The sequence below is a fragment of the Panicum virgatum genome, chromosome 7K (genome assembly GCF_016808335.1).
Source record: "Panicum virgatum strain AP13 chromosome 7K, P.virgatum_v5, whole genome shotgun sequence".
Taxonomy (NCBI): Eukaryota; Viridiplantae; Streptophyta; class Magnoliopsida; order Poales; family Poaceae; genus Panicum; species Panicum virgatum.
Genome location: NC_053142.1, coordinates 6,153,181 through 6,174,984, shown reverse-complemented (window position 1 = coordinate 6,174,984; position 21,804 = coordinate 6,153,181). Strand labels below are relative to the sequence as shown.

The 21,804-nt window shown below is 44.3% G+C and overlaps 1 protein-coding gene across 1 annotated transcript; it reads left to right on the top strand.

The window, feature by feature from the left end:
* The first annotated feature begins 18,941 nt into the window (after positions 1 to 18,941).
* On the top strand, positions 18,942 to 21,566 carry LOC120639672 (transcription factor RAX2-like). The gene is made up of 3 exons (XM_039915532.1): positions 18,942 to 19,314; positions 20,152 to 20,281; positions 20,594 to 21,566. Exons 1-3 carry the CDS (start codon positions 19,179 to 19,181, stop codon positions 21,300 to 21,302), a joined length of 975 nt encoding a protein of 324 aa, XP_039771466.1. The 5' UTR covers positions 18,942 to 19,178; the 3' UTR covers positions 21,303 to 21,566.
* The last annotated feature ends 238 nt before the right edge of the window (positions 21,567 to 21,804 follow it).

Sequence of the window (21,804 nt, the reverse complement as noted above, 5' to 3'; positions counted from 1 at the left end):
CTCATTTCATTAATTCATTCATGAAGTGTCTACACTCATTCTAAAAATTTCTACTATCCACATACTCATCTAAATCTAAAAGAAAATCACACCTACATATGCAATCTAGCTAAATGTCCAAGAAATGAGCTAGCTACACATTTTCTCTATTTCTAAAGCATGAAATGAGCTATACAAGCCAAGGAAGAAGAGAAAAACAAGCCCCAAACCTTTAGCGCCGATGGATGGACAGGGAATCAAAGATCTTCACAAATGTGGTGAAGAAATGAGCAAGAACTCCTCCCTCCCGAGCCGAGAACAGCAAGAAACAAGTGAGCTGAATGGCTCGGGTGGGGGGAGAGAGAAGGGGATAAGGGGGGGCCAAGGCCTTTTGTCCCGGTTGGAGACACCAACTGTAGCATCACTGTAGCAAATCATGGATTAATTAGGCTCATTAGATTCGTCTCGCAAATTAGCACCCATCTGTCAGAAAAGTTTTATAAACAAATTTTATTTGATATAAATGGCCGAGGATGCGGAACAGTGTCATGATAGGCCCTGCGATGGATGGCTTATCCATCTTGGGCCGTGTTCAGATCTTTAGGGGTAAAATTTTTGAAATAAAATCTTGCTATTTCAGAATACTAAATAAAATCTATTTGCAAAATGTTTTACACTGATGGATTGTAAATCGCAAAATGAATCTAATAAACCTAATTAATTCATGATCAATCTATAATTAGTGGATGATTACTGGAGCATCACTGTTGTAAATCATGGATTAACTAGGCTCATTAGATTCGTCTCGCAATTTACAACTCATCCGTGCAAAAAAATTTGTAAATAGATTTTATTTAATATATTATGCATGTGTCCAAACATTTGATGTGATGCTTTTGAATGTAAATTTATGGATCTAAAATGGGGCCTGGTGAATAAAGATAGGAGCCCCCGAAATTTCGGACCTTTTTTCTGCGTTCGCAAGGAAAAATATAATGGTTGCTTTCAGCCAGCGCAGCGGTGCCGAGCCTGCATAATTGAGAAGGATGCCATTGACTTGTGGTCGATTCTCTTCCACGGCAGCAGTTAGACGCATCAATATAATGAAACATTGAGAAAGCAAAAATGTTTTAAGTATTTATTAGTTTACTTCATGCATGACCGTCGCCCTTTTCTAAGCCACTCTGGTTGGTACGTAGTTTGTTACACTGTCTAGTTGAAGGGTTTTCTTTATGCGCGTTCACGATCCAATCGTACGCAAGAATCTTATAGTGAGATAGAGGAGTATCAAGTGGCAAGGCTGTTCCCACGTCGGTCCAACGTACTGTGCCTTGTGATGGTGGGAAAAAGATTTAGGTACGTAAACATTGACGTGACTAATTCTTACCATACAATATTTATTAGTTATTAGTGGAAAATTGGGGGGGGGGGGGAAAGCTCCCTTCAAAACCTTTTGCTCAAAATTCTCGAAAAAATAACCTAATAGAAAAAATAATTAATTTTAACGTTTGGTACACAGATTATTACGAGAAGTCAAATAATTTAGGCGCTTGGTGCTTCGGAAAATTTGCTGTGTTTTACATCGTTTGGCTGGCTACCAGCGGCACCATTAGTCAACTTTTTCCGGCTTATTCCTTCTCACAAAATACTATTTGAATCAGCCAGCTTCTACACCAGTCAAACAGAGTGAACTGTAAGTTTACAACCCACTTCTCTTTTCTTTCATTTTCTCTTTTATCCACCTTAGTATTCAGCCTGCTTACAGCCTATTATAATATTTTTGCTCTAACAGTGCCATTGCAAATCATCTACATCTCCCTAGGGCCCTCTGCTCCAATACCACACCAAATTGTCGGGTCTTTTATTGTCTTGCCACCGCCATATATGTCTCTCACAGACTGTCTTTTTCTAACAAACTCTTTTAACCATGGGCTAGACGCCATTGCTCCAGCAAAACGTCCCTACCATTGAAAGTCCAAAATCCTTTTAACTATTAATTACCATCATTATTATAGGTCTATCATCACTACTACTAAAAACAAAGGTACAATAATTTGGATTTTGTCCTCGTAGATTCCAAAAGGCGCTGCTTATTACGGAGAGAACGGTTGCATGATTGTGCTGTAAAGGCTCCAGTAATGCATATTCAGTAATCATTGGCGCCACATGCTGCCGGGGCCAACGTCCGTCGCCACGCATAATGCCCATCGGCTGGTACACATATATATTAACGTCGCGGCACATACAATCATACGTGATCCATGACCATGTTAGGTGTGCTCCCGGACAGTTGTGTGCTGCTTGGACCTTTGCCGGCCGGCTGGCAGTACAGCTCCCGCATGACGCACGGAGGTCGTATCCCAGATCAAATCGCGAGGAAATATTGTGACATGGACGGCGGCTGCTGCCTCTGGCGCCCTCCGTAAACAAATGGGCATGTGACTTGCCCAGGAAATATTCGAGACGGACACGCCGGGAATAATACGTACCTTCGTATTACGAGACATGCGTGCATACGTAACACAATTATTGGAGTTGCTGATAATTGCCGCAATTAATTGTTGCTATTAATAGTTAGGGGCTTAATTAATGCGCACAATAAGTTTTGCATCTTTGCAGCCTTCCGCACCAAACACATATATATGGGTTGTGGAACTGTTTTGTAATCGGGTGTACAAGGAAGAAAGAAAAATATGATTTAGAAAGACGAAAAAAGGGTCCGAAGTAGAGGTTAATGTATGTGGTTTTCTAAATTATAAATTAAATCCAATTACATCATGGCTTTCTAAAGCTAAACTATATCAAAAAATTATGGTATTTCTCTAAAACCCTAAAAAATATTTTGCGCCCGTGCAAAGTTAGTTGTATGTATGCTAGAGTATGTAGTGATAGTGGAGGTGGATGTGTCCGGAGATGATGGATATAGAGGAGATGGGTGCGATAAGTGATAGCAGGAAACCATCCAAAAAAGCCTTAAATCTTTTGATAAATTTGTTATTGTTAGTTAGTTTTTTTTAAGATTACATAGTACAGCTCAGACACTCATAATGCACGCACACTCACCCTATGGACGCACGTACGCAGACCCTATCCTTATTTGCTTCTTCAAAGACTAAGTTTGCAAATCCTCGAGATTAATTTACCACAGGCGCCTTGTTGTCGACAGGAACGTCGCCTGCTATCACTGAAAGTACAATGCCGTTAAATCCAAAAATATTCGCTCCCACGGAGAGTCGAACCCAGGACTTGAGGTGCTATCGAGGCTCTTGTAACCACTAGGCTACATGCTCTTTCATTCACACTATGGGAGACCGCTACTTTGCCGTGTGCCAAAGCACACGGCAAAGGCCCATATGCACAGGGCAAAGCCTTTGCCGTGTGCCGCACACGGCATTCAGACGTCGGCAAAGGTGGCCTTTGCCGTGTGCCATTTATCGGGCACACGGCAAAGACTTTGCCGTGTGCGAAGACTGACCCACGGCAAAAAAAAGCAGGAAACTGGAAAGGTGACGAATTAAGCAAATATATATATTGCATATGTTACATAAGAATTAAGTTACGGGCATTCAAACTTAGGCATAATAATTGAGTTACATAAGAATGAAACTACAAGCATTAGCCTAAGTTATAAGTCATTGTAGATGTATCATAAGACATTATTTCTAAGTCATTATAGATTAATGCAAAGTCACTAAGACGAATGAAACTCGGTAGGAGTCAAAGCCACTTACAGTAAGAGGATTTTCTGCCCAATGAGCAAGTGGGGCCGGAGGGAATTGTGGAGGCGAAACACTAGGAGTCAAAGCCACTTACGGTAAGAGGATTTTCTGCCCAATGAGCAAGTGGGGCCGGAGGGAATTGTGGAGGCGAAACACCCATCGCCGAGCCCAGGCTTTGCATAAATATTAGAGCTTGATCCAATTTTTGCTGCATGTCGTCCCGCTCGGCCCGCCACCTCTCCTCTGCCGCCTCCTGCCGTGCTTGAAAGGTTGCTTCCATCTGGGCCTAAAGGATTTGATCCCAGGGTTAGGATTCAAAGCAAACATATGTAAAAATGGAGGAACAACAGATGAAATAGAAATAATCTTGACAGCCTCAATCTGAGCCTGTGTAGTGTCTGGCCGTGGGCGTATGGCCGGGCTTGAGCTGGTACTCTTGGCTCGAATCTGCGAGAGAGTGGGAGTAGTCGCCGTGTCGACTAAGCTGTCGCCAAACCAGTGTCGTCCATGCTTCTTGCCTCCTCCCGCCCTCATGACGACTTCTCCATCAATGGGCTCATTGATCGCATCAAACTCCGGCCCATGAACTTCTTGTGCCATCGAGGTGTACCAACTGAGGCAGCTGTGGACGCTTGCATTGCTGTACGCTTCGGGCGGATCCTGCGGGTTGAAGGTGACATCGGACGTCGCCTTCCCTTTGTGGGCCAAATAGTATGCCTGGACTTGGATACAAGGCACACCACCATGTGACGTCGACTGTGAAAAAAGGAAGATGATTAGAAATTATGCAGAATTAAGCGTTAGAATAAAGAAATTAATTCACATACATATCTAGCCGCGTACGCCTTGAGGTTACGGTTGCCATGATGGTGCGATGCACCTGGCATCATCAAACACTGCTGCCGGGCAGCCTCGTGCATCTCCATCCACTCTTGCGAGCACCACCGGTCCGCTATCATTTCCCAGCAGAATAATCATTGGCAATCCACCATGGAGGCACGTGCGCATCATCAAGTTATGACATGTAAGAAGAACAAATAGAGTATAGTTGATTTAAGTAAGATTGAGTATTTACCCGCAAGTACTTTTCCCGGGTGAGTCTGAGGTCTCTCGCAGGTCCTTTGTAGATCCTCACTCTTTCGATCTTAGCCTTGTAGTCGATGACGGCCTGGATGCGCACCTCGTAAAGCATATCCACCACTAGCTTGTAACATACTTTGCTAGCCACCTGTATCGCTCTGGGCATCATTCCCTGCTCACATCTGTAGAAATCCTGCACAAAAATGTGAACAAAGTCATTATTTCAAAAATATCCAATGAATATGATTTATTCATAAATGTAGTGCCATGAAGACTTACCCATAGTTCACTCAACACCTGGTGCGCCTTGTTGTCGAATACCCTGCCTTCGTCATCTGGTGCATCCGGTTTGGCGATGTAGTGCTCCCACGAAGACGCCGGCTGACGTACCCCAGCAATATCCATGGCGCCTGGGTAGTGTCGCTTGCAGAGCAGTCCCAGGATGCCATTGGCCATGCGGTTGTGAGCAACACCTGGAACAACTATCACAAAGTTCCTGCGCAAGTTATTGAGAGATAATATTAGTGTCAATTGTGATTTTGAATGTATCAAAAGGAAACGTATTGAAATATTCTAAACTTACTTACCGGCTCCCATCAGGTCGGAGGACCGGTCGGTGCCCTAAAGGTATCGGACAATCCGGGAGCCTCGAGGGGCCTCACTGCCAGACGGCAGGTACGCCTAAGTCCTCCTCCTCCTCCTGCTCATGCTCCTGCTTCTGGTCCTGGTCCTGCTCCTCCTCCTCAGCACTGGCCTCCTGCTCCTCCTCCTCCTCCACAAGAGGAGCCCCTCTCCTGCTCCTCCTCCCAGCCCTCCTCCCTGCATCCGTGCCAGAGCCCTCAGCGGCGTCGCACGTCAACGAACCCGCTCCACTCCTCCGACTTCTCCTACCTGTCTGTCGAGTCCTCTGGGAGGACTCACCTGCATTGGTAGATCTGCCGCCCAATAGGTCTATGAGTGACCTCATCAGACCTCTGCCGTGCCCCGCCATCACCGAACAATCTCCTGAAATTAAAATGAGTAAACTAATCAGTAGATGTCATTAAAAAGTAGTACAATTAGTATTTAAAGTAAGTACAATTACTAAAATGAACAAAATTAGTACAAAAAATTAATTAGTACAGTTCTTACATGTATTAGAAATAGTCATCATGATCCGGATTAGCCGGATCATATGTCTCATCATCGCTATCACGTGTGTCGATATAATCACCGTCGATCTCCATAGGAGGAATGCTGTCATCATCACTGTCATTGCCTAAGCATAATCGCTCTAGTAATTCTAAGTCCTTAACATTGTGAACCTCATCCCCTGCATCGTCGTTATCAATTCTTTCATTGTCCAGTTCCATTCCCATCGCTTCAGTTAAGTCTATCTGAAAAGTCCCTTCTAGCCCATCTTCTTAAAAGAACTCACCGTCATATGTGTTTGGGTCTATGTTGTAATCTTTATTGTTCGGGACAGGTAATTTACCGTGTGGCGATACCTTGTACACAACATCCCAACCCTTGAGACGATTGTCGGTTTGGCACGGGTATGAGAGATAATAAACTTACGTGCCTTGTTGAGCCACAATATAGACATCGTCTCCTGGATACATGGACACTTGTTGAACTTCAACTAGCCCAAGATTCGGAGTCTGTCTCATAGCATGAGGATCAAACTAATGGCATTTGAATATGACAGGTTTTAGAGGTTTCGACCCATGAAACATGAGTTCGTATATTTCTTTGATTCTTCCATAGTACTCGAGCCCATCGTCTCCTGGCGTAAATACTCCGGAATTTGTGGTCCTTCTATTCGACCGACTCTACTCGTTCCTTGTTGTGCGGAAGCGATATCCATTCACGTCATAAGCTCCAAATGACTTGATCCTATAGGCACAACCATTAGCAACCTGACGCAACTCGGCACTCACTGAGGCATCAGTTTGGGCCTGCAAGTTCAAGCAGACCAAATTATTTACACTTACGAGCAACTTGTAATTTCATACCGCGAAAGAGCCACGACATAGACATTACCTTCTGTTTGAACCAAGAAATAAAATCAGGCCTTCCATTTCCCGTACCCTATCTAAAAAGGGTCTCAGCTTCTTGCAGGGTAGGTGTCCTTGATCAATGCCAGAATTGCACATGAAATTCCCTGTTTGAAAGAGAAACGAACGGGTTGGATGCCGAAAAGGGAGTACTCGAGAACTAAATGAATGCACATAACTTATTGTATGTACGACTGCACTTCGGATAGGTTGGTCAACACATATAGCATGATACTGCGCCACTCTTCAAAATTCAAGGTCTTGATGGTCGCAACACTTGTACTTCCGAGTAGCCCTTTGAAAAGGCTGAGGTTCGAGTCAGCTTCCTCGGTTTTATAACATGAGGGTGGATTATGCACGCTAGGAAGATTCTCAGTATAATATTTCGATGTGAAATTTGACACCTCCTCTAGAATGTATGCCTCTGCGATGGAAGCTTCAATTTTGCATTTATTTTTACATTTAGTTCGAAGGACTTTTTGACATCTCTCAATTGAGTAGCACCAACGACCTTGCACCCCCCCTCCATTCGTGCCTCGTACGGTAGGTGTAAAATCATATGCTGCATCGGGTTGAAGAAGCTTGGTGAAAATATCTTCTCCAACTTACAGAGCAACACAGGCGCCATTCTTTCCATTTCTTCAATAACGGTCAGAGATAACTCCTTAGCACAAAGCTGGCGGAAGAAAAAGCTCAACTCTGCCAACATTTGCCAGACTTGATCAGGGAGGTATCCTCGAACCATTGCCGGAAGAAGCCTCTCTATCCATATGTGGTAGTCATGACTCTTGAGCCCGTTGATTCGCGTAGTAGACAAGTTAACTCCCCTCCTCAGATTCACTACATACCCATCAGGGAACATTAAGGTTTGAAACCATTCTAGCACTTCCCTCCTCTGGGGCCTCGTTAGGACAAAATTGGCCTTAGGCTTTTTCCATGCCATGCCTGATCCAGGAGGTCTCATGTCTAGCTTCGGTCTATCGCATAATGTTGCTTGATCCACTCTAGCCTTAATGTTGTCCTTTGTCTTCTCTGCAATGTCCATGATAATTCTGAACAGTGCCTCGGCGACATTCTTTTCAGAGTGCATCATATCAATGTTATGTTGAAGGAGGAGATCTTCTATGTAGGGAAGCCTAAACAAGCCCGACTTCTGCGCCCAGGCATGTTGCTCACCATATCCCTCAAAACCACCTTCTGCATTAGCCACAAGACTATCTAACTGAGCACGAACAATAGCACCTGTCATAATATGAGGGAGAGGGTGCAGAACTTCGACACCTTTCGTGAAGTTCTTCTTATCGCATCTGAATGGATGGTCAAGAGGGAGGAATTGTCGATGTTTGTCGAACGAAGAATATTTCCCACCCTTCCACAACCATATGAACATCAGAGCTGCCTTGCATATTGGGCAAGGGAACTTTCCGTGAACACACCTGTGGCGGAACCACCCAAAACTACTGGGCCCGGGTGCACTGATCTTCGTTGCTAAGCAACTCTGACCCAATCTGGCACTCACCGGCAGTTCCTCGAGTGAAGCCTCGATAAAAGCCACGCTATTCCAGGATCAGCAGACAACACTCACACGAAGGTGAGCCCAGAGATTACAACACAAACCATTTCATACATCTCAGAGTGATTGCAGCGGAAAGAAAACTTATTACAAACCATGTTCAGACTAGCGAAGTACTACGGAGTTCCACTCCTCAAATTATTCAAGTCTCAAAGTTCAGCGGAAGCATTAAAAGATAACTAACGAAATAACGTGACGCATCGGTAAAGCCCGTACGAATGCGTCACTCAGCGGGAGGGTGATTAGCACCAGCTGAAGGGCCATCCCACTCAACAGACCAACCCGGAGGCAGAGTACAAGGCCAAGTAAGACTCGCAAACAGGTCTTCAAAGTTAGTACCTGAAAAACAGTGCCACAAGCAAGGCTGAGTATACTAATACTCAGCAAGACTGACCCGTCTCCGGATATAACATAGTCCGATAACTAGACATGCAAGCTTTTTGGTTGGTAGGGTTTGTTTGCCAAAAATGCCGCTAAGTGTTGATCCTTAATTTCAGGTTTTACTTAGCCAGATTCTAGTAGAATTAACCATTCTAAATTTGCAACTGACTCTACTCAAACATGGTAGAGCAACCATTTAATCAACCAACAGTATTTTCATCATTGGATTTCACTTGTTACTCTATGTGACCGAAAACATTAAGCAATCTCATGCCGTGAGAGGCGGACGATTCTGAATCGAATTTCAACCTGGCCAGGGGAACCTAGACCACACGCATGGGGATCGACTTCGCTCCCGCCCACGCTACTTTTCCCCTTTCTTTCCAGTCCGTGGATCCGGAACACCCTCCCCGACTACAGAGTCCGACCACTCTGCACCCGTACGTCGCGACATAAAAAAATAAACCCTACTTCTACTAGGAGGGTGCGAGATCGTTCCACTCGCCGGTCCAATCAGGTACTTAAGCTTACCGATTACCATATTTCTCGGTATGTGGCTAGTACTTTCAAACGCTTAACGAAATGAGCCACACACCGCGACCTTAGCCATTTTTGACTATACCAGCGGGGTATCACAACTACACAACCCCGCCCGTTGTCCTTACATTTCAACAGGAATTAAAGTCAGTACAAATCCTATTTGCTCGCGAGAGGCAGGGAACCACTCGACTTCTACCGAACCTATTTAGCATGACAACTAGTCGATAAAAAGATCCGGTATCAAACATAGGTTCCTATGGATCATGCATCTAGGGTTTTCGATCAACGCCTAGAGAACTTAATTGCAGAAAACCAACTATTACCATACATTAATAAATAGATAGCAGAATGGTAATTCGGAAAAAAATAGTGGGATTATGCTCCGGGGCTTGCCTTCTTGGGCACTGTCAGACAGAAAAGCTTCTGGGGCTTGGCCCAGGTCTTGAGACAAGTTAGTACAGTTCAGATTAACCTCCTGCTCCGCACGAGAGTCCGCGGGCACCAGTTCGTAGTCTCCGTCCGCGAGGTTAACCGTTTCTATATGCAATGCAAGATTTTGAGTTATTCAGGGATATAATTTCTTTCCTTCACGATAAAGTTGTAGTCCATGAAAGTTAATTTAGTGATGATTTCACATTTCATTGCATGGGCAACCGTTTATAGAGTAGCAAACATAACTACGGTCATTCATGAATGAGTGGGGTTTTGGGTTTTCATTTTTTTTATTTCAACACATAGCATGCTTTCATTATTCCTTAACAACACCACTACTAAAGAGCTAGTGATGAAACACTAAAGTAGCTCAGATTCAAACTTGAACATTAGGGTATAAATTTCAGCATCTACCATAGAGCAAGAACTATAACTATTCATGCAAAAGGATTACTCTAGTTACTTCATCTTTTTGTACAGAATGTTCAACATGGATTCTGGTGCTACAAATTTTATGCAAGCAACTTCAAAGCATAAACTCAGTACTGAAATTGTTCCAGATTTTATACACTTATATAGCAGAGGTGATAAAAAGATTAAAAACAGCAAGCCATTAACAAAGATTAAATCTACAGAAAGTTTTACTAAGGATTTGCTTCTCAAATTTTTACCAGAGACTGGTCATGAGTTAAACATACTCCAGAAAATTTTTCAAGATTTAACTCACTATGATAAATTAGTTATTCAGTTAATTTAACATGAGATTGCATGAATTTCTCAAGATGCATCCGACCAGTATTGCATCTGAAATTTTTATCACAGGTAGAACATACTCTAAAAAAGATCATGCCCAAAAATGATGATCAGAAACATTGTAGATTACTCAGAACAAAAATAGTAAATCTAGCCCTAAGATGTTAAGCATGATTATTCACCAAGGCAAAACTCTGTAACTGCAGCTCAAAATTTTTAGTCAGGAACATAGAGCTAAAAAGAGATTCCAGAAATAAATATAAATTTTTCTGAGCATAAGAACTATATATGAGGAATTAAGTTGATTAAAAAAGCATAAATCATGGTATATAGCAAATGAACTCTAATAAATTTCAATTTTAGAGATTTGCAGGGATTCAGTAGCACAAGGCTGTAGTAAAATTTTCAGAGCAAGTTCATGTACACATTTTCCAGAATTAAATCGAGATTGCTAACAACAGATTAGAGAATCTTGATTGTTCTAACCCGATAACTATTTTGGTTTGGTGTCATCTTTTTACGGTGATCTTAGCATCCTATTAGTTATAACATATCCAAAAATCAAAGTCATTTGATGAGCAGAACTTCATGAACATGCATAAGGTGATTTTCTTAATCTTTTCCCTAAATTAAATTCGGTTGAGTTTCTGCAAATGTGAATGTTACAAAATTTGTAGATTTTATTACAAGGATTCCAGATCAGTTGAGTTTGCATTTTTCTGATTTTTCTGTGATTTGTTTCGCATTTTAGAAGTTCACTGGTATACACTATAAAACTTGCAGAGACACCCTTGAACGAAAAAAAGAAATTACAACCGGGTCCTTCGCCGGCCTTCTCCGCCGTGGCATCTTGCCGGTGGTGTTCTGCGGTGCAGGGCTTACCGGGGCTGCCACGGGGAGGCGCGTGGAGGAGAAAGGATCGATGAACACCTACCCTGGTCGACGTTCGAGCATTTGGAGCACAGGTTCAAGCTCGTCGGCGTTGATGGCGGGTCGGTTGTTCGGCTCGCCGGCGCTGGAGGTGAAGGAGGGCTCGGGGTAGGGGAACAAGGCGCGCACGAGCACCGCGTGAGCTCGTGGATGCTTCTGGGGTAGCTGTCGGGCTCGGCCTTCCCCGGAGCTGGCCGGTCCGCGGTGAGCCTGAGCTCGCCGGCGGCGGCGCAAAAGGGGAACGGCTTCGGGAGGGGTTTTGGGTTCGATTCCGCGCGCGTGGAGCGTAACTAGGAGGTGGAGAAGCTTCTGCGGTGGTCGGAGGGGGCAATGTAGGGCTGGGCTAGCCGGTCCGCGCGAGCTGGATCTCGGCGGCCATGGCGGAGCGGTGGGAGGAGGAAGAAGAGGAAGAAGGGGCGCGACCGTGGGTTTCTGGGGGTCTTTATAGGCCAAAGAGCTCCTGGGTGAGCAATGTAGTGACTGGGGGTGGTCGATTTGGCCCTGGGCGACTCGACGGCGAGCGGGCGGAGGAGGCAGCGGCGCTGCGCCGGCCGGGGTGTCGTGGCGGCTCGGGAGCGGCCTGGGACGCGTGTGCGCGCGAGGAGGTGCCAAGGGGCGGGCCAGGTGGCGTTAAACGGTTTCCCCGGGGCCATTTGGCCGTGGGCGCGCGGTGGACGAAGTCCACCGGCGGCGTACGGCGGGCGAAACAGAGCCAGCCGGGAGAGAGAGATGGAGATGGGGGCTCTTTTGCGATTTTTGAAAATTTCAGGGACCTCTCGGTAAACAAAAATTATCTCCTACTTGGAGGGCTCAAATGGAAAAGTGTTGAATACCATTTTTGTATAACTTTTCAAGATCTACCACTTTTGTGTTATGCAAATTTTCGTTTGAAACTCACATTTTGAACTATTGGTACATTTACATATTGCACAAAAGGACTTTAGTTTTAATCAGTTTTTGACTTGACTTTGGCTGAAGTTCAATTGAGCACATGTCAATTGAAATACTTCTCATGAGCCAACAAAAATTTTGTGCACATTTTTGAATTAAAATTTGAGTAGTTTTTCACTCCTTTCTCTTTTTCCTTTAATTTCTTTTGTATGATTTGTATTTTATTTGGTCCTTTCTCTTTGAATTAGTTTCCCACATTTTTCTTTTAACTTTCCCTAATGTGTATTGATTGGATTTCAAAGTATTGACACCTGAGGTGTCACAACACCAGCCGCAGAATATCCCATACGCCGGCAAGTCATGCAGGGAATAATGGTACCAAACATATATTCTAAAGTTTTTTCTTTGTAGCTCGATCGTATGTCCAAACCCCTTCCTCCCAAGCACGGAGAAAATCATCAATCAGGAGCTCCATGTACACACTCATATTATTTCCCGGATGTCTAGGAATTATCAGCGACAAGAATATGTTCTGTCGTTGGAAAATCACGCCGGGAGGGAGATTGAGGGGTATAATGAAGACAGGCCAACAAGTGTAAGGTGCAGCCGACATTCCATATGGATTGAAGCCATCTGTTGCTAGGGCAACACGCACATTACGAGCTTCATCTGCTTTGACTCGATGAATCCCGTCAAAGTGGGTCCATGATTCAGCATCGGATGGATGTACAAGCTTATCCGGATTGTATCGAGTTCCCATTTTGTGCCATGTCATCTATTTCGCAGACTCTACGGTCATGAATAGCCGTTGGATCCACGGTATGGGCGGAAGGTATCGTAGGACTTTCACGGGGACCGCGAGCTGCCTCTTCTGACCATCACTAGTCTCTACCTCTACGAACCTAGAGGATTCACACTTTGGATAGTACTTTGCTTCCGCATGTTCTTTCCTAAACAAGATGCATCCCTTGGAACATGCATGTATCTGCTCATACGGCATCTTCAATGCACGAAGGAGTTTCTGTGCCTCATACATGCTCTTTGGAAGAATGTGACCTTCCGGAAGCAGAGTGCCAACAACTATCAACATAACATCAAAAGCATCTCGACTTACGGTAAACTAGGACTTCACGGCCATCGGGTGCGCAATGGCATCCAGTTGTGAAACCTTTGTATGCCCATGAAGGGGTTCTTGTGCTGCAGCCAACATGTCATAGTACGCCTTCGCGGTTGGCTCTGGCTTCTCCTCGCTACGTTATCCCTCGAAGCACTCGAAGTGTGCTTCATGAAAGTCATCTAACATATCTCCTACCCCGGCATTAGCATCATGATCTTCAATGCGTTGCCTAACGACCTCGTCTCTCATACGATTCGCTTCACTATGGTAGGTCCACCGGGTATAGTCTCTCGTAAATCCATAATTGCAAAGATGTTGTGTCATGTTTTCCCATGTCTGTCGACGCGTGTTTCCACATTCGTGCCATGACACCAAGTGCATGAGCCTCCTTTAACCTTTGAAAATACTCGATCCAAGAAAGCATCTGTCTTCTGAATCCATTCCAAGGTCAAGTCCCCCCTTGTTTCCAACTGGAGTACATCCACGCACAATCATCCATACTCTATCATATCAATGAGTAATATAATATAAAAGACAATATTATATTCTACACGATGTCAAAACTTTCTACTAGATTAAGATAGGTCCTAATCCCACCCAAAGATGCGTAGCTGGAGTCGATTTTCATGCTCTACTCCGATCCAGGACAGAATTTCAGCAGCATTTCCCCGCTGTTCTCCAAATACACATCCCGGAAGGGAGATTGTGTATCCGGAGAACAACGGAGAAATAATGCTGATTCTTTGTCTCGAATGGGAGTAGACCATGGAAACTAACCCCATCTACGCATCCTCGGGCTGTCCAAAAAATGTGGACAATTTGAAATAGATACGGTCGTACATATGCAAAGTTCTGCATATTTCCATCCGTATCTATTTTGAACGGGATACGCCTAACTAGGTTACGTGATATACAAACATGCGATACGAAAAGCGAAGTCTTGTATGCCTCACCTTGCTATACGGCCTGCAAACTAGGTGGGCGGTGCTCAGTCCTGCAAAAAAAATAACATGTGTGAAATTTATAATCAATGATTTGTTACTATTGGTCATCTCAACGAGAAAGTATTGAACTAGTGTTTTGCCTCAGATATGTTTCGTTTCATTTGATCTTGAACTTGCTGCATAAGAAATCATGTCAAAAATAGAGGTTCATGATATACATGGAACCATGTGACACACCCAGCACAATCATATCAACACAAAGGCGAGTTGCTTTGGGCATGGATATGTCACATGGTTTGATAACAATCATGAGAAGCATAACTACACGACACAACTAATACAGCCTCAAGCTCAAGATCATCATATGTTACCCAGACCAAATCTAGGTAACAATTTATATCATCACGGGCAACTAGGTTATGTAATCTACTACGAACATGAGACGAAGCAAGGGCCTTTTGCACGTGCTCACCTAGGGCTCGACGGCGGGCGAGGCGGTCAGCCGTGAAGTAGTGGACATCGGCGGTGTGTCGAGCGTGGGCACGGCGAGCGGGGAGCGTCGGCGCGGCGACCATGGGCGCGGCTAGCATGGCCGCGGCGAGCGGTCACCAGAGGTGTGACGTGCGTGCCCGCGGCTAGCGTGACCGCGGCGAGCGCCGAGCCTGGGCGCGGCGACCGGCGGCGAGGGTGTCGGCGTCCGAGTGGTGAGCGCCGGCGAGGCCGAGTTCAGGCGCGAACATCGCGGGCCGAGCTCGGGCACCGGCGAGGGAGGTGGCGTGGCAGCCCCGCCGGCCGGCCACCCTTTTGCGAGAGGGCGAGGGCGTCGACGTCGGGCTCGCGAGCGCCGTCGAGGCTGTTGGCGGGCTGAGTGCCGGCGCCGGGGTGTCGAGCCCGCGGGCGTCTAGGCTCGGTGGCGTGGCTTCGGTGACCGGCAGGCGCGAGGGTGGCGGGGCTGGCGTGCGGGTGAGGGTGGTGGCGGCGGCGTGCAGCCGAGCGTCGCGGCATGGGCGAGCATGCGGGCGTGCGGGCGGGCGTTCGGCGGTGGCGTGCGGGCGAGCGTGCGGGCGCACGGCAGCGACGGGCGAGTGTGCGGGCGAGCGGCAGCGGCGGCTTGCGGGCGTGGCGAGCGCGGCGGCGTGCGGGCGTGGCGTGTGTGGCGAGCGCGGCGGCGCGAGCAGAGTGTGAGTGTGTGTGGCATGTGTGGTGTGTGAGCCAGCCGGCCGTTGAAAGGGGATAAGGGAGGCGGGCTTTGCTGTGTGCGCCGATCTGGCCCACAGCAAAGACACCACCTTTGCCGTGTGGCCGAAGGCAAGGCACACAGCAGAGCCTCATTTTCTTTTTTTGCTTCAAAATTATTGTTTAATTAGTGTTTCCACTATTGTTTAATTAGTGTTTGAACTGCTATAGTGAATAAGTAATAATTCAAAAAATGTATCATTCATTTCGTGCAAGAATAAATACTTCTTGCTTCATTATCACATGCGGATTAAATGTACTATTTCATGCTATTTGAATCCGATATGTACCAGCTGAATCACCATTACGTGTTTAACTAAAATTTGTTCAAAACACTCTAAACATCACAAAAAAAATCACTCAACCTTTTCTGTTCTATGATTGCACTGAAAAAATCATTATTTCATGCAGTTACACCTCCATTTCAATGTATATCACATGTTACTATTTATTGGGATCAAATTATAAAATATAACAAATAAATCTAAAAAATTATGAAATTTTGGCATGATAGATTCTAAGATGTGTATTGCATGTACAAAAATTTTTGAAGTCAACACCCAATTCGACTATCACTTTCACTTGAAATATCAACAGCTCCTTCTCAACTCTATATATCTTCTTTGAAGATACTTCGGTTTGTAAGGAGTACATGTGATAACTTGTGCTAAACAATTTCAAATTTTTTCCATAGCCTCCACTTATAAAATCATGATAGCATAACAAATCTTATATTTTTTAGAGTAAGTTTGCTTTTTATAGAATTTTAAAATTATTGGGGCACATGGTTCATGGTATGGCTCATGAGCAAGATCTTCAAATTTTGCATCCATTTTTTAGATTAGAGCTCAAATGGGAAAAATGATGTGAACAACATTTTGTTGCTTCATTATTACTCTATTCAGAATTATTGCAGTTCAAAGTTGACTTATTCTCTAATATTCCTTTTGACGAAATAGAAATGTTAAATATAGCAAAATGACCGAGAAATTTACCAAAACCTAATGTAGAGTCCCACATACAATATAGAGATAAGCAAAAAAGTTTCAAACGCAGAATTATTTTTTTTAAATCAAATTTGCTGTGTGCTTAACAAAAACACACGGCAAAGAAGCATCTTTTGCCATGTGTATGTATTTCCCGTGTGCTGTATTGCTCGGCACACGACAAAGATGGGGCTATGCTGTGTGTCTATGTGTTTGCCGTGTGCTAAACACTTGGCACACGGTAAAGAGCCTCTTTGCCATGTGCCTGCATGTTTGCCGTGTGTTACCTTCTAGGCACACGACAAAGAGCATGTTTGCCGTGTGCCCGACATAGTGCACACGGCAAAGGTTCTGGCACACGGTAAACAATGGGTTTCCGGTAGTGTCAGTCAGTTTTTTCTAACACCTATATTAGATCATGATCCAACAATTCACTTGTCATTGTAATGTTTCTTTTATGTAGGCAATTCAAAATGTTTTTTATGCAATAGAAAGTAGCAAAATGACATCTTATAATACTTAATAGTTCACTAAAGTATATTCTATATCAGCATATGCATCAATATAAGTTTCAAGTATACTTTTATATCCTTATCACATATTCATCAGACATTTCCACAAACTATACATACCCATTTTGGAAGAAAACAAATTAAATATCTCCTAAAGGTACGGTTCCAAACCTATCACACAGGCTATAGACCTATAGTCCATGTGTAGCTTTATTATTCCTTGCCTATCTGTAGACAAGACAAGCCCGGCATATAATAGTGCTAATTACCTAGAGGTCATATATATATATATATATATATATATATATATATATATATATATATATATATATATATATATATATATATATATATATATATATATATATATATATGAGTGTGTGTGTGTGTGTGTCCAAATCCAGTGGTTACCACGATGAAGTCGAAGATTAATTGAACTGCACGTCAAACCTGCACAATACACAATGCCTCATCACCTCCAGACGAGCGCTGATGGGTCTCCATCGGACTCGCCTGACCCAGCCGGTGTACGTCTGCCCTGTCTCGTTAGATGCAGAAGATACATGAACCCAGTCCATCCCTTTCACTACTGGACCTGCATGAAGCTGCGCTGCAATTTGCCGACAAGTTTTTATACGCGTGAGAGCGAGAGCGACCATTTGTCTCGCGTTTAGTTGCTGCATGGGCTTTACTCAGCCGTCCATGGAAGAAAAGTATACGTGAGGAGGGCAAGGATTTCAGGGGCTGCTACCTACCTGCCTGCCTGCCCACTAATACCGGCCAGCTCATGCGTGTTGATTCCACGGCCGGTTAGAGTTTTGGCATAAGAAGTTTCCGATCTGCATTGAAATCAGACCGCCTTGAGACTCAGTTGAGCTACTGCCTTCAGACGAAACACAACCAATGAATAAATTTCGTGTCAATCAACAAAAAAAAAGACGCAGAGACCAAAAATGAACTTTAACCAGTATACAACAGTTTATCGTTTCTTACAGGAAAGATAAAGTTCTATTTTTTGCATCATCGTCGTCGGATCAACACGGATATTTTAACTTGTTATAAATCCTTAAAGGTTTTATCCACAAGGTTAATTATTTGGAATACTGGAATCTTACAAAACAATATGTTTCCGTCGAGGATTCTGTGAAACTTTCCATATTGTCCCAAAGGGTCCTCAAATGTAACAGACCGGGCATACATATTCCCAAAAGTCACTCAATGAGGCACTATCGACCACACATTGCCTTTTTGCGTCTAGGGAGTATGTGATCCAGCTTGTACTTAAATTGCCATCTAACATATCGTATATATATATATATATATATATATATATATATATATATATATATATATATATATATATATATATATATATATATATATATATATATATATATATAATCTTCTACCAAAGATGGCATCACTAACAACTCTCTATCATGTGGCATGCATCTACTTACTAATTTCTCCAAAACAAGTATGGAAATTCTTGTGAGAGAACCTCATTTAGCCGAAGTACATACTGATTTTAGTGATTTACTATAACGGATGCCAGGCTACCTGCAAACAAACACGCGCCTTGGGCGATTCATGTGCAAGTGCACTTTGTTTACAGAAAGACAGGGCAGTGGTGGGGCAAGGCTCTCTTATTATGAAAATAGTGAACCTTTTCTCTGGTGCTGAGATTTGAAGGGGCCAACCATCAAGCAGGAGGTCATTGCAACCAAACAAATACAATCCTACACATTGACTTCTCACCTCTCTCTCTCTCTCTCTCTCTCTCTCTCTCTCTCTCTCTCTCTCTCTCTCTCCAACCCATCCTGACTGTCTCTCTCATCAGTCTTATATATTTTTTGCGTTCTTGTTTCCTTGTGCTCTCTCCTCTCTCTCCTTGCTTTCTGTGCCTCTGAAGAGCAGTGCTTCTATGTCATCTATAGCTAGATAGCACAGAGCAAGCTGCCTGCCAAGGCAGATAGAAAATTAGCAAAAACGTCTGGAGGCAGTGGGATTTGGTAGCTAGGTGTTGCTTTTAGCTTCGTTTGCGAGGCATATTTCTTAGTTGTGACCTCATGGGGAGGGCTCCGTGCTGCGATAAGAACAATGTGAAGAAAGGGCCATGGTCTCCTGAGGAGGATGCCAAGCTCAAGGAGTTCATCGAGAAGCACGGCACCGGTGGGAATTGGATTGCTCTTCCTCAAAAAGCAGGTATGATTTGTGAACTTATTACATATGTATGTATCTTATCTTATTTGGGGATTTAACGCGCTGTTATGAGTTGAGTAGAAGTCTCACAATCTTCATTCTTCATGCTATTATCTTCTCAAACTTATTTGTTTTGTTCTTTCCCTGATCTGTTTGGGATCACTTCAACTCAAAGGGATTTTAGACATCTTTTTCTGAAATAACTGAAGAAGAAAAATTTCTCTCATGAATGAATTTAGAACAACGATAACCCGAGAAAAGCTTTCCTCTTTCTTCCCCACCTCTCCCTCTTTCTATAGTTAGCTAAGATTATGAATCCTTTTGATTCATTTGTTCTTTTATTTTAAACTTTGGGTTTACTTTTGGACAGGATCATGACTTCTTTCTTCAATGCATGGTTGACGATAAATCGTGTTGCTGCCAAGCCTTTACTAGTAGTTTACGTCTTTCCCAAACAGCTGATTTAGATAGACATGTGCCCTAGGCATCTCCATTCATCTGAGCTGCCTTATTTCTGTTTTGACTCATTTGCTTTATGCATGGTTCCGTTTTCTTGGATGTGGAGTATTCCAGTAAGGATTGTAGAACTCTATGCTTTTTGGACCAGTGGTGTCTGAAGCTAGTCTTAGGTATCATGCGACTGTATTACTCTTGATTGAAGTGGCAAGTCAAACTCCCGGGTTTCTTACTAAAGTCTTGTCTTACAAGCTCGTGTCGTCAATTTTGTATTATGTTCATAATTGCATGCTACTTTCTATCTTCTTTGTTCATATAATGAATTTCAAGTTTGACTACTCTAAGTTTGTAATGGATTTTTCTATTGTGAATTTGTGATTATAGGGCTAAGAAGATGTGGCAAGAGCTGTAGGCTTAGATGGTTAAACTACCTGAGGCCTAACATTAAGCATGGGGAGTTCACTGAGCAAGAAGACAGGGTCATCTGCAGCATGTATGCAAGTATAGGAAGCAGGTGAAGAAAATGGACTGTCCTTTGTAATCTGGACGAACTCTCTTTCTTCACCCTTATTATACTTTTCCATTGTAACCCCAAAGTCCATATACATTCATAATCATCTCTGCTCTCTTACAAGTAACCTATTAAGAATGGAAAATTAACTTTCTAGCTAGTTACTAAATAGGAAAACTGATACTCTTGAAGATGATCTACACTCTGGTCATTACACAATACGATCTTGAGCATGAGAAAAGAACAAGGGAATTGAATCAACAAAAAGGGATGGAATGCATATGATTCATCAGCATGGTATTACTCATTTTTCAGGTGGTCAATCATCGCGTCTCAGCTCCCCGGTCGCACTGACAATGACATCAAGAACTACTGGAACACCAAGCTAAAGAAGAAGCTCCTAGGCTCCACAGCCACCCCACCCCTTCCCCGTGCGCCGCGGCAGCATCACCGGCCCCTCAATCTCATGCTCCAACACACGTCACCCTCGTTACCCCAACCCACCTACAACAGCTTCTTCTCCAGCGCCGGAGCCCTCCTCGACCCCATCAGTGGCATCCCATCATTAACACTGCCGCCACCCCAGGATTACATGCTAAACTCCGGCTGCCTTGCCATTCCAAACGCGCCTTCACTTCTGCACGGGCACGGCGCTCCACAGCAGCAGTTTCACCACCATGTGGTCAAGGAGGAGAGCGGCAACATGATCGCATTCGGCAGCGACCAGCAGAGCTGCAGCTCCTCAGACGGCATGCACAGCCAGCCGCAGTTCGGGCATGGCAAGGCGCTGAGCTTTGACGGCTACTTCGGCTACAACAATGGAAGCAGCATCGTGCAAGAACACAGGATGCTTCAACTCCATGATCATCACCAGGCCCAGCAGGTGCCGGTCGAGTACAACTACGAGGAGATCAAGCAGCTGCTATTGAGCTCAACAACCAACGGTAATTTGCATGGCCATGGCCATGGCCAGGACGGCAGCATGGAAGGGTTCGGCTCGCAAGGGAAGGTGACGATGATGTAAATTTGACTAGGAGACATGGAAAAGTGATTGATCAATCAAGGTGTGTGTCTTACTGCTGTATTTTTTTCCATTTTACCTTGTAGCAGTGTACTAGTGGTGGTGCGTGTGTGTGCGCGCTCGCGCATCCTATGTCATGCATGGCTGCATACACGTGCCAGAGTTGCGTGCGTTACAGCCTGTGTATGTGACCGTGACATGGGACCGAGACTCTCTCTCCTCCGTCCTCTTATATATTACTGTTGTACTTCTCCCTCTTTTTTCTCAGCAGAGGTATAGTGTCATGAGCATGTATGCATGAGCTACAAACACTGTGGGAAGTGGAAACTTGCTGTGTTTGTGAGTCTTTGGGGTGGGCCCCACAGGGCCGCCGGTACATAGCATTCACTTGGTCCTGCTGGATTGCTAGACGACCTTGCGTGGCTACCACTAGTATAGCTAGCTTTCTGTCTCTCTCATCGTCCTTGACTCTGGACATAGATTTCTTGCTGCCGTGCACAGGAGA

What these genes read in the sequence shown, in the direction of transcription:
- LOC120639672 (XM_039915532.1), top strand. Translation starts at nt 19,179, where the DNA reads ATGGGGAGGGCTCCGTGCTGCGATAAGAACAATGTGAAGAAAGGGCCA. An exon ending in TGCTCTTCCTCAAAAAGCAG is followed by an intron (nt 19,315 to 20,151) that starts GTATGATTTGTG and finishes TTGTGATTATAG; the next exon opens with GGCTAAGAAGATGTGGCAAG. An exon ending in TATGCAAGTATAGGAAGCAG is followed by an intron (nt 20,282 to 20,593) that starts GTGAAGAAAATG and finishes CTCATTTTTCAG; the next exon opens with GTGGTCAATCATCGCGTCTC.